General features: G+C 57.1%; 4 protein-coding genes across 4 annotated transcripts; 2 read left to right on the forward strand and 2 right to left on the reverse strand.

Moving 5' to 3' along the window:
- Window positions 1-261: 261 nt before the first annotated feature.
- On the forward strand, window positions 262-2,319 carry CHGG_07979 (uncharacterized protein; the record flags this gene model as incomplete). The annotated part of the gene is made up of 1 exon (XM_001225634.1): window positions 262-2,319. The coding sequence occupies one exon, from the start codon at window positions 262-264 to the stop codon at window positions 2,317-2,319; it is 2,058 nt and encodes a 685-aa protein (XP_001225635.1).
- A 1,086-nt stretch (window positions 2,320-3,405) lies between these two features.
- CHGG_07980 (glyceraldehyde-3-phosphate dehydrogenase) lies at window positions 3,406-4,555 on the reverse strand (the record flags this gene model as incomplete). Its single annotated transcript, XM_001225635.1, has 3 exons — window positions 3,406-3,608; window positions 3,665-4,349; window positions 4,430-4,555. 3 exons carry the CDS (start codon window positions 4,553-4,555, stop codon window positions 3,406-3,408), a joined length of 1,014 nt encoding a protein of 337 aa, XP_001225636.1.
- Window positions 4,556-5,169: 614 nt separating this feature from the next.
- Window positions 5,170-6,588, forward strand: CHGG_07981 (uncharacterized protein; the record flags this gene model as incomplete). The annotated part of the gene is made up of 5 exons (XM_001225636.1): window positions 5,170-5,174; window positions 5,262-5,314; window positions 5,556-5,598; window positions 6,010-6,018; window positions 6,384-6,588. The coding sequence occupies 5 exons, from the start codon at window positions 5,170-5,172 to the stop codon at window positions 6,586-6,588; spliced, it is 315 nt and encodes a 104-aa protein (XP_001225637.1).
- A 2,299-nt stretch (window positions 6,589-8,887) lies between these two features.
- Window positions 8,888-12,688, reverse strand: CHGG_07982 (uncharacterized protein; the record flags this gene model as incomplete). Its single annotated transcript, XM_001225637.1, has 2 exons — window positions 8,888-11,620; window positions 11,684-12,688. 2 exons carry the CDS (start codon window positions 12,686-12,688, stop codon window positions 8,888-8,890), a joined length of 3,738 nt encoding a protein of 1,245 aa, XP_001225638.1.
- Window positions 12,689-12,863: the final 175 nt, after the last annotated feature.

Raw genomic sequence — 12,863 nt, forward strand, 5'->3', positions numbered from 1 at the left:
ACGAAATCAACCATGGTTCTCAGAAATCGGCCAAAACAGTCTGCTGGGCCGATACGCTTTTTGGTCTGTGCAGGCTCCTGCCGTGCATCTGAGTCTCAACCAGAAAAAGCTCGGATGAATGCCAAAAGCTCCCAGCGCCAGGAAGACAAGAGATGCAAACCCAAGTGTTTCTAATCAGCTGCTGTTGCCACTTCCACAAAATTTCGACGAACTTTCCGACCCAGGAAAATAATAAACGCCACTTCCTCGATCGAGCGCAAAATGAGCAATTGCGAGCGACAGCCGAACCAGCTTGCTTCCGAAACCAGCCAGCACGGTTTTGAATGCGAACAACATGCCGCTCTCATCACCGACGACGGATGTATCAGCCTCGACCAGCTGGATGGCTCTTTTGAGGAAATGACTTCCTCCTTACAACGCCGTCGGCGGCAGAGACGTGAGGCGGAACTTCGTCTCCGCGGCCCTCCCATTTCTCTCGCGCTTACAGGCGCGAACTCTATTGCCATTCGACCTAGGCCTAGTCTAGCGCGCGATTCGGAAGGCCCTATTTCTTATGATTCGAATTCGTCTTCTCACCTTGGTCCTTACCCGGTCACTAATCCCCACCCCAGTAGGTATGAGGATGGAGAAGTCCGGCGCTACGGGGCCGGAGAATCCTACCGACCATTCAACCGTGATCGATCACCGCCACCCCGCGCGCGAAGCCCGTTGAGGGATCGGCCCCGGACCCCGCCAGTGGCCAGCGACAGTTACGTACCTGGCAGGTCTCCCCGTCGCCGGTCGCGCAGCGTAGACCGCTTCAGGCGAGAACGGTCCAGAGAGCGGGGCGGCGGCGAAAGCTGGCGCCGCAGCCGGAGCAGGGTCCGAAGCCCCATTCGCCGCCTTTCACCACGACGGAGTCCTATCAGACGCACACCTCCCCGGTTCATCTCGCCGCGCCGGGACGATCGAGGCCTTGATAGAAGAGACGACAGGAGGGACGACCGAAGGGACGACCGGAGGGATGACCGGAGAGACGACCGGAGAGACGACCGGAGGGATGATCGAGATGAGCGGCCCAGGTCACCCATGCGCCGGGACTTTGAGATGAGAGACATCAGGCGCAGGTCACGGTCGCCGTTCGAGAGGGATAGGCCGCTGATCCGTCGGGACCGGTCACCACCTCGACGCTCGCCGCCTCCCGGGCCACGCGGAGGTGGCATGTATCGCCCCCGCTCTCGAACCCCGGATCGACGAGATCGTGATGACCGCTACGTGGGGCCATCGTATCGGCGCCCGTCACCGCCGCCGCTTCGAGACTCCATGCACTCTTCTGCACTGCCGTCGCGGTCTGTGTCGGGCAGGTCCTCGCCTAGGCCCACGTCTGTTCGCCGAGACGACCGGTCCGTACCGCAGTCGCCGGCTGCGCGGTCTCACATATCGAACGCGCCGACGCCTACTACGGCACTCCCGCCGGTTCGTGACACCCCAAAGCCACCGCCGCCGCCTCCTCAATCCTCACAACCACCTCTAGCCAGCCAGCCCACCCCAAAACCCCACGCGGGAGATGCCCATTCGACTCCGGTGAAGTCTCCCCCCAGAGGGCCCGCGGCTCTTAGGGCGCCGCCTACAGGGCCTGCGGCAGCGAGGAACTTCACCGCCCCAGCAACACCGCAAGCCGCACCATCCCCCCGTCATCTTCCCCCAGGCCCCACACCGTCCCGTCATGGCGCCGCCAGCCCCACGGCTCCCCCTTCCGGCCCTCGCGGTTATGTTCCGCCGTCCCGAGGAGCCAGCTTCACCGGCCGCGGAGGCAGTAGGGGTGCCTGGCCCGCCGGCCCAGCGCGTCATTCCATCTCGGGCAGCACCCAAACCGGCTCACCTACCGTCACCCCCGGCGGACCCAACAGCGGCATCCCGACCGGTCCCAGAGCCCAATCCACCTCATCCGCCTCGGGCTCCCCTTCCCTGACCTCCAAACCCTTCAACCCACCCACAGGCCCATCCTCCGGCGGCGGCGGCGGCGGCATCGCAAGCCACAGCCACGCGCGGCCGACACTGGCGCAGAACCTGCTCAACACGATGCCGCCCATAATCCCGGGGGGTAAGATCGACCCGATGGCGCTGCCGGTGGAGCTGGATCCGCACCACCGGCGCATGCGCGAGGAGGAGGAGCGGCTCCGCGAGGAGCTGCGCGCCAAGCAGGAGAAGCTGCGCAAGAGCCTGCGCGTGTGGGACAAGCTTGAGCGCGAGAGTAAGGGCTTCGAGCTCAAGAGTGACCTGAGCGAGCGCAGCCTGAAGAATATCGCTGGGGAAGGGCTGGGCGGCGCGGCGTTTTAGCCTGGTTGGCCGGCCGGCTAGCGGTTTTTATTCTTCTCTTCTGGTTTTTGGGGGGCCTATCTAGGCTTTGGGCTTTGGTTCTGGGGTTTGGTTTCGGGATTGGCTTTAGCTTTGGCTTTGCCTTTGGCTTTGGGCGGGCGGGCTACGTGAGCTTGCTCCGGTTGGCTTCGGTCGAGTCAGGCAGGGCTGGCCTATCGGGTCATACAACAAACATACATACATACCTGCCCAGACCGGAACTGATCACATCAATGTGGATGGAGGGAAGCAAAACCGAAAAATCGAAGAACCGAAACAAAGTGTGGGATTCTGTGGCAAGTCATTCTCTGAGGCGCCTGGCCTGGCTGGTGGGGCAAGAGGACAAGAACCGACTATTACTAGTGTGTGGGATGGGGTGGGATGTACTGTACCGAGGAAGAGGCCGACTGACTGGCTTGGCCTAGCCTGACTACCAACCTTTGCTCGCTGGTTCACTTAGGGAAGATTGGAGGAGGAAGAAGGAGCGGCATACAGAGACGGAGCGGGTAGTAGGGTGGCATCACGCATACAAGCGAGGCGGGCCGTTATTTCCTTTGCGTTCTTTTTTTTTTTTTTTCTCTTTCTATTATATCAAATGAGCTTTTTCCTTCACTGGATCTACGATGGCAACAGTCACCCAGATAGACAGTGAGTCCATTCATCAGTCCGCCGTCGCCAGTCGGCCAACCGTCAGGGAGTTGTTTATATCTATGCAATAGGTAATTTGTACGAGGGCAGGACATGGGTAATATCGACCATGGACAGAGAGGTAGACAATGTACATTTAGCCAGATGGCGAATTACCTCCCAAGTCTACCGCAGTAATCATGGGGAGGGGTTGATCTGCGTTGCGTTCTAGACCGTCCAACAAGGAGCCTGCATGGCCGGGGAGGGTGGCAAGGGATTTCTGCAGGAGCCGCTCCTGACATCATCAGATTTGAGAGCGTGTCGATCACAAAACAAAGCGAGCACAGGCAACGAACTTGGCTGTTGGGAATTTCTTGATTTTACTAGCCGGCTAACGCATTGATTACCAGTCCTCCACTACAACCGCGCAGTGCGGTTGAGTTACTTGCTAGCATCGACCTTGGCGACGTAGGCCAGGAGGTCCAGGACACGGCGGGAGTAACCCCACTCGTTGTCGTACCAGCTGACAAGCTTGACGAAGTTCTTGTTGAGCGAGATACCGGCCTTGGCGTCGAAGATGGAAGAGTTGGGGTTGCCGTTGAGATCGCTGGAGACGATCTCGTCCTCAGTGTAGCCGAGAATGCCTAGAGCAGTTATTAGTAGACGTTATCTTGTAGAGTGCATTCGAAAGCAAACTCACCCTTGAGGGAACCCTCAGAGGCCTCCTTGAGAGCGGCCTTGATCTCGTCGTAGCTGGCCTCCTTCTGGAGGCGGCAGGTGAGGTCGACGACCGAGACGTTGGAGGTGGGGACACGGAAGGACATGCCGGTGAGCTTGCCGTTGAGCTCAGGGATGACCTTGCCGACAGCCTTGGCGGCACCGGTGCTGCTGGGGATGATGTTCTGAGCAGCGCCACGGCCACCGCGCCAGTCCTTGGCCGAGGGGCCGTCGACGGTCTTCTGGGTGGCAGTGTAGGAGTGAACGGTGGTCATGAGACCCTCAACGATGCCGAACTTGTCGTTGACAACCTTGGCGAGGGGAGCCAGGCAGTTGGTGGTGCACGAGGCGTTGGAGATGACCTGGGCGCTGCCGTCGTAGGTCTTCTCGTTGACGCCCATCACGTACATGGGGGCATCGGCCGAGGGGGCCGAGATGATGACGCGCTTGGCGCCACCCTTGAGATGGGCGCCGGCCTTCTCGGTGGTAGTGAACACACCGGTCGACTCGACGATGTACTCGGCACCAGTCTCCTTCCAGGGGATGGCGGCGGGGTCACGCTCGGTGTAGAACTTGACCTTCTTGCCGTTGACAACGAGGTCGCTGCCCTCGACGGCGATGGTGCCGTTGAAGACGCCGTGGGTCGAGTCATACTTGAGCATGTACTCCTGCAAGGCGGTTGCGGTTAGCTCCGGTCAGCTTCGGAGGGACGCGTCTCGGGACCATGGCGTGACGATGGGCAACTTACAGCGTACTTGGGCTCAATGAAGGGGTCGTTGACGGCAACGATCTCGACATCATCGTGCTCGACGGCGTTGCGGAAGACGATACGGCCAATGCGGCCGAAGCCGTTGATGCCGACCTTGATAGCCATTTTCTCTGTGCCGCGGTGGTAAGTGAGCTGCTGTTCTTTTGGAGGGGTAGCTCGATCGCGGGGTAAGTGTGAAATGTTGCAGAGCTCAATGGATGACAGAAGGAGTAGCGAGATTGGATGAAATTGGGGATGGGAAAAGCTTTTTAAATGCTCGGGTCCCAGGGGAGTCCGGAACCGGGCAGGAAGCAAGCAAGATGGGATTCTCTGTTTGGTTGCGCAGGTCCGATACAGGCGGGATGAAGCAGGTGCGGGGTCCGTGGGGGAGGCTTTTCGTTGCTTACCTGGGAGTGATAAAGAGATTTGTTGTTGACTAGGAGGTCTTACGTGTTGTCCGGGACAGATGATCGTCCGAGGGAATTTTTGAAGTGTTTTGAGTCAATGGGGAGATGTGGAAGGGAAGGGAGCTTCTCGTGTTGTGGTGGCATGAGCGACAATAAAAATGGTTGAGCCCCTCGCCAAGGTGGGGTGTTCTTTCCCAATTGCTTTGCATCACAGATTGTGCTGAGGTGGGGCAGGTGGGCAGCTTCCCATCCCTCCCTCGAGGTCTCCGTTGCAACCTTGTTAGCGAGCAACTTGGCGGCGCTGCCCGTTTCGGACCGACATCCATGAAAAACATGGTGTAACTCTGCGGCTCGGGCATGGGCGAAACCAACAGCGCATGAGGTATTTCCGTAGCGTTCATCCTTAGCTGCATCCCTCGCCACAGATGCGGCATCGCCGCCACCGGGCAACTCCCCGTCCGGTCATCCCGCTTCAACAGTAAGCGAGCTGAAATCCGGTGTGGTGGACCTTGACCGGGCCGTCGCCCTGCTTGGCTCACAACCATGTGATTTTACTCACTCGGTTTGATCCGAACTTCCAACCACGCCGGCCTCTGCATCCTACAAGTCAACCGTGACCGGGCATGGAATGGATGGCGGCGGAAACGATTTGGCCCCATGAGTCATCTAACCATGCCGTTCTCCCAACGTAAACAATAAGTAATCACTTCCGGAAACAGGAACAACCAACGGGTCTCTGAGCCGCAAACGCATCCCTCCTTCGTAAGATTCCGTGTGTCGTACTCGTTGGTAATGAGGTCCTCGAAATCCTTCGCCCTGGCTTCGTCTGCTAGTTCGGCAGCTCTCTCCCTCCCGGGCCTTCAAGCACAGATATTTGGGAGAGCTCCGGGTAGCAATCCCACTTCCACCTTCCCGCCCTGAAACCTATCCACAACCTCCAAAATGTTTATCGTTCATATATTGCCGCTGTACTGAAGAAGCCGGTTGGTTGCGACCGAGTGATGCTTTACGGCTCTCTGCAGTCAGCCAGCACTCCGTCAAAGGGAGACCTGGTCCTTGTAGTGATACGGATCAGGTTGGTGGGCATGAAGCCGAATGAGTTGGCTGCTGAGCTGTCTTCCAAGATAGACGAGCTACCTACCTAGCGCTATGCTAGTACTTCCCTCGTTCTAGAATGCGAACGTAGGTAGAGATGCGTAGTTTCCAGTTCACCCACTGCTTACATGTAGCTCTCCCCTGCCTCAGACTACCTAGTTATCTCCTGCTCTTTTACTGCCAAAAACCCTCCCTCCCAGGTTCTTCCTTTCATTCAAGAACGCAAGGCATTGTACGGTAGGACTACGGCTCTTGTGTTCAAAAAGAAGTCCATTGTTTAGTTTTCATCGCCCAACATCGCCAATCTCTACAAGAGTGCGGGCTGGGATCCTGGCGATTGGGGAAAGTACATGTAGGTAGTTTGGGTTGTCGGCTGTAGGCTGGGAGAAGTACGGCTCGGAGATGCTATTGCAAGCCTAGCCGGTCGCACATTCCCTTAACATTTACGCCAGGATCAACGCCGATTTCAAACCTAAGGAGGCCGCTAGCAAGCAGGCGATGGATGAAGGCAGAGTCACGGCCGAAATCGAGTCGCTCGGATTCTTCGCCCAGGTGGAAGACCACGACGCTGTTGCTAATACAATTGGGATCACGGCCGTCATGGTCCAGGATATATCCGGCGAGAAGATCAACAACTGCCCGTTTGACATTAGCTGATACAGGGCCTTATTTTTAGTCTTGCTATGCCCGGCTTTTGTCCATCTCCAAGAAGGCAAAGCTCGCCGGTATCGATCCGACGAATGGCGATATCGGCTATGCTTACTTTGAGGATGACCATCCTACGGCCTTGCTCCGGACTATGGTTCAATACCCTGGCATTCTCGGTCTCGCTTTCAAAAAATCGGAGTTATCAACCCTGTTGACGTATTTGTTCCCAGCCGTCTAGCTCATCAGTTGTCTTCCAGTCATGATGTACTTACAGGTAATCGGGGCCCGGAGAGACATGGCGTAGTCCTTGCCCGCGCGGTGTTATAGGGAAATTCGCGACAGGCTCTCGGGGAATGGGATGCGGTTGCTTGGTATCAAACCCCGTAGAAAGCAGGCCTTCACCCCTTCACCCCCTGCCGTCCCAAGGGCTGACAGTGTATAGGATGTGAAATACATTCCAGATCAACAAGATTGCTTGCTCTCACGGTTGGGGGAATGGTAGGAGATGATGATGTGGCTTTGATCCTAAGTCTCTACGTAGTCTTGTAGTTCCGATAGTTTCGATTTCTTTTCTCTTTTCTTTTTTTTTCTCTTTTTCTCCCTGGCTACCCTCTGTTGTGGAAATCAAACCCTGCCACAGTGATTTTTTTGAATACCACAAACACTTGATGCTAGTTAGGTGTTATACCGTAGGTTACCTGCTTTAGACATTCCTCTAACTCTACTAGATGATCCGGGATTCCTCAACTCAAGTCCCCCTTCACCGAGTGTTTTTGAATGCCAAGATCCGCAGAGACAGTTCTGGGGTCTTTCGCTACGGGCACAAACTGATGTCTATCCAGATGTCACTCCTTAACATCGGGACTCGGAATTCAGTTCGGGACTCGTTGTCGGTCACGAAAAGCAAGGCGGTAGGAAACGGACGGGTTCGGCTAAAACTGGGCCAACAACCACGGTAATCTCGGCCTAAGGCCCGAAGGCTGCCGGCGATTATCTTGACTGCTCCGTGGGCCCGCCGCGTTCCGAAGCCGAAGTGGAGAGAGATGGGAACCTTGAGCGGCAAGGCTGTCTCTGACGTTGTTCGTATCCTGGAGGCTGGGGCAATGACACCACCGAGTCACCGACCATTTGGCCCATTTAATAACCAAATATAGACAGTGTGATGGTGTTGATTGAGCCTTTTGCAGGTCAGCAGATAAATGGCCCGTTTCCCGACAGATCCGAGTATCGGCGCGCAAATTCCAGCTATCACGCCACCGATTTGTATCAATAATAATCGGTCATTCGAAACCACCTCTGTCACCTGTGGTTGGAAACACGTGTGGGACGGGTAGGCGATCAGGTTCGGCGGGTATGCTGATGCTAAAACAACAGTGCTGATCGCCAAGCTGCGCCTTCGCGCCCTTCCCCTGGCAAGTTTTGGCCTGTCAAATTTTGACCCGCTGAGAAATCCCAACCAAACAGCTTAAGTGGGCCCTTGGGAGCTTGCCTCTCAAGGTTCCTCCTGTGGACACAACACACAAGGCCGGTGACTGTCGCCCAGAACGGCAATAAGCAGCGCCGGATGGTAAATTGACTCACACTTTTGATCGGTTTTGGGTTTCTCACCGGTATTATTTGTATTGATTCCTAATCTAAATTGTTGCTTTGAGCTTCCCTTGAATGGAATTGCCGTTGTGGTTCGGAACTGGGAGCTATTGAGTGCACGCTGCTGGACCAGTTGAGTTCCTGCCCTTCTTTTTCGTCTCGTCAACCACAAGTGAGTGTGGCTGGTTAGCAATGGCAGTTATGTTGTTTTCTATTGTTCGTGCCTTGTATGCTAAACCCATTTTCACTTGAAGGGGATTTACTCATTAATGTTCCTCTTGCGTGTGCGATTGTGCTGGGCCATTGTTGAGCTCGTTGGTTAGGTAACTAACAGTCTCTCTTTTCTTGTTGTATCAGCGATATTCAACAGAACACTCTGAGAAGGTCAATGGCAATGCAAGAAAACTGGCATTATTATAGCTATGCTAGAGAGAACAAGCAGCGGCAACCACAGGGTTGAAAGGCTCGTCCATCTGAATCTCAACTGTGCCTCCCCCTTCCGCAATGACATCCACAGCTCAAAGTTCACCCTTCTCTCAACCTTTTTACTCTCCATCAACTTACGACCCTCCCACCAGAATTGAATCGAACCAAGCTCTCAAAGTACGAAGAGCAAGAAAAGTAAAGCAAAGCAAGAAACAACAAAAGCAAAGAAAAAACGGAAGAAAGAAAGAAAAAAACAACCACAAACCACACACGAGGAGCCCATCACACCTCCTCCTCACCCACCCCCCCCACCCCCAACCACAACGGCACCCAACCCAACAACCCCTTCCCCCCCCTCACCACCACCACCACCACCAGCACCCCCCTCCCCAACCACCTCCCTCAAATCCCTCCAAATTTCCCTCTCCACACCCCTCCACAACCGAAAAACAAACCCCGCCGGATACGTCTCAAACCCGGCGGCGCGCGCGGCCGCCACGAAGCGGCCCAGCGCCGTTTCGGCCGCCGTCGTGCCCCGCCCCATGCGGTGGTGCGACTCGACGCCGGTGGCTTCGTTGCGCAGCTGCATGTAGAAGGCGCCGTCGGTGAAGCGGTAGTAGAGGCGGGGGATGCATTGTTTGGTGTTGGGGGGGGAGGTGGTGGTGGTTGGGTGGGGAGTCGGGGTGTTGGCAAGGTTGTTGTTGTTGTTGTTGTTGTTAACGACCTCGGGTTGGGGGGTAACCGGGGCGGCGGAGGCCTTGCGGGCGCGCGACTTGCGTCGGGCCGGCGTCTTCTTGGGCTTGGGCTCGGGCTTCTGTTCCTCGGGCTGCTGCTGCTGCTCCTGCTGCTGCTGCGCTTGTGCCGGGTAGTAGTTGGTCGGTTCGGGGACGCCGGTCATGGTGGTACCCGGGGCTTGCGTGGCGGCGTGCTGCGGGTAGCTCGTTGTGGTGGTGGCGTACCCGTCCATAGGCGACGGCGGCGGGGGATAGTTGTGCACGGGGGACGGGTAGCTGCTCTCCACCGGCGACAGCGCCGGGAAGGGCTGCATGGGAGACGAGGACGTGTGGCCGTTTATCCGGGGTGAGCTAGTCGGGCCAGGAGTGCCCGGGGCAGTGGCATAGCCCGGGAGATGAGGGCTGCCCGCCGAAGCGAATCCGTTGGCCGTGCTGCTCTGGCTCGAGACACGGGCATGGGCAGTAGGCTGTCGGGTAGGCGTATCTTGGACCTTAGCCACTTGGGCGGAACCACCGTCGAACCTCGGGGGAGACCTGTACTCAGCCATGATGGCCCGGTACACGGCTGCCATGCCCCTTCTCGCAGGGATCAAATCAGAACCGCTGACCGGGCCCGAAAGTAGAGCCTTCTTGAAGACGCAACCGCGCCGCTCGATCTCCTGGAGGATTCCCTGGAGAAATTTGAAGGCGCCCTTGAGGAAGGCCTGTTGGTCGTCTTGCGGGTCTGTCGCATTCACCGCGACGACGTGGGCTTTGATGACCTGCTTGAGATGGCTGCCAAGTTCGGACCGGAAGTCTTCGATCGGACCGTCCAGCAGCGGCTGTGCAAATACAGCACCAGCGCTGGCCTCCTTGACTACGTGTGCGATGGCGGTACAGATACCGGCCTTGATTGCCGTACCGAACTTCATCCCGCCACTGGGGGGCGAGATATTAAAGTGGAGGGCAGGGTCGATGGGAATCTGCTGAGGGGTCTTGAAGGCCTGAGTAGGGGTTTGGTTGTTTTGAGCAGTCGTCTGGTTGTTTTGAGTAGAGTTCTGCTGGTCTTGGGGGGTGGCCGGTACAGGGGGCGGCTGGGCAATGGGGATAACAGCGCCCTGTTGGTTCACACTCTGGCGACGCTTGGTGGGAGTTTTTATGCCCTGGCCGATGGATGCCTTGCGCTTGTTCTCCGACGATGGAGTCGCTACAGCTTGAGTCGAGACGTGGGCTGAAGACGGAGTCCGCATCTGAGGCAGAGAACCCGGGGTGGACGGCTGAGACGCGTGCTTAATAAACATGGTGTAGCTCGAGGGCGCCTGCTTGGGTTTCTGCATCACAGTACGAAGCGTTTCGGACAAGGTCTTCTCTTTGGTCGGCATCCGTACCGCCTTAGGCTGCGGAACGGCACCAACTGCCGTAAAAGCGGCCTGGATCGCCGTCGGTGTCTGCGTTGTTTGCTGGGCAGCGATGCTGACATTAGTAGAGAACATCTGGTTCATGCCGGAACTATAACCCATGCCGGACATCTGATCCATGTTGGGCAACTGGTTCATGCTGGACAGCTGGTTCATGGGCAGCTGGTCGATCTCGGACATCTGGTTCATGTTGGGCATCTGGCTCATGTTGGACATCTGACCGGTCTGCGACGTCGAGATATCGACATGGCCGCGTGTCTGTCCCATGGCCGGCATGCCGACATTGAACATGCCTTGGCCATTCTTGGGGGACTGTTGGGAAGTAGCCGAGCAAACAAAAGGGTCGGACTCCATGACTTGGTCAAGGCCAAATGAAGGTTCAGTGGTCTGTTGCTGGGCCTGGTCAGAAATCGGCTGGGCTTTGGCTGCGACCTTCTCCTTCGCCGTGGCCTTCTTTTTAGCCGGTGTCTTCTCCTTGGCCGGTGTCTTCTCCTTAGCTGGCGTCTTCTTCTTGCGGGCAGGGGCCTTCTTCTTGCCTGTCGGGGTTTCGGCGGTGACGATGCTGCTCGCTGGCTCCGGCTGGCTCGCCATAGCAGCGGTCGCCGACATGACTTCGGAGATGGACGGGAGCTGCGCCTGGACGTCGCCCGAGAAGAAGTGTTGAGCCATGGCATCGCCGATTAGGCTATCACCCCTCATACCCGTCTGACTCTGAGCAAGCGGTAACTCCGAAAAGTCAAACTGCTCGTCGAATGCTGCAGCCGGGAACCCCGGGGTGGAGAAATTCATCTCAGGCTGGCCGCCGGCCAGAAGCATGTCCTGTTCGGCGAAGATGGTATTGAAATCGAGAGGTCCGTTGGATTGCAGGTGCATGTAATCCGGGAATTGGAAGTCATTCTGAGTCGGGAAGGTGTTCTGGAACTGTTGGTCAAAGTTATCCGAGTCCCCCTAGAACTGGACATCTTGAGCATTGCTCGAGTGCATCTGGGAGGCTCCGGCAATGCCGGAGTTGGTGTTGTTGGGGAAGACTGCTGCTTCTGCGGCGGCCACGCCATCAATGAGGTTGCCGTCCAAATCACACATCACAGAGTTGTGCAGCTGAGGGTCCTCCGGAATCCCCAGCGCCTCACAGATGAGCTTCTGATCGGCCAGGCGTTGAGCCTCACGTTGGGCCTCGGCAGCGCGCGCCTCTTCTTTCATCCTCTCATCTTCAGCGGCCTGAGCTGCCATGGCAACAACAAGCTCCTCGTGGAGTCTCATCTCCTCGGCAGCCTTGGCTTCGGCCGCCTTGCGCTGCTCTTCGGCCTCGGACTCCGTTTTTTCACGCTCAGCAGCCGCAACCTGAGCCCGAGCCTCAGCCTCAGCCCTCTCGCGCTCGTCCTTAGCAGCAGCAACCCGCTGCTCCTCAACAGCAGCAGCAACCTGGCGGCAGGCTCCCTCCTCGATGATAGCCTGAGAATTGACGAGCGCCTCCACTCTGGCGCGCCACATCTCGCGCTCGCGGGACTGCTTGATCAGGTAGCTGAATTTGTCGTACTTGGCTATCTCCCGTTGCCAGTACGCCTCCGACTTGCCGGTCAGCTCCTTGATGAAGTCGTCGCGCTCGGCATCCTGCTTCTCGCCGGCCTTGATGGCGTTGGCATCCGTCTGCATGTTGGCGATGATGGGGCCCACGGCTGGGTTGGCGGCTTTCCAGTTCTTGAGAGAGATGTGTTGCTCGCTCCAGGCAACTTGGGCTGTGATGGCCGACGTCTTGAGATGCTCCGAGGTGGAGCTGTAGTCGGGTTTGGTCTGGTTGGAGTCGGTGGTGGTGAAGAGGTACCACGCTTTGAAGGCTATTTTGTACGCGGCGAGGAGCTGCATTTCCCTGCGGTGCTGATCCCAAAAGTCGGCGCGGAGTTGATCTGCCAGGGGGAGTGTCAGGCTTTGGTGGGCATGTTTGTTATGGCTGACTGTGACCGTCATAACGGTGAATGCGAGATGGGTGGGCCCGCCATGGTAATGTTTGACCATACGGGGAGGGTTAGCTGGCGGGGGTTGGGTGGAGATTCAGTGCTTTGTACTTGCTCTTCTGTCTTTTATGTTTCTCTGCTGTTTGTTTTGGTTCTTCTATGTATGGTTTACTTGTTTTATTTTGGGG

This window comes from Chaetomium globosum, genomic scaffold (assembly GCF_000143365.1).
Source record: "Chaetomium globosum CBS 148.51 scaffold_5 genomic scaffold, whole genome shotgun sequence".
Lineage (NCBI taxonomy): Eukaryota > Fungi > Ascomycota > Sordariomycetes > Sordariales > Chaetomiaceae > Chaetomium > Chaetomium globosum.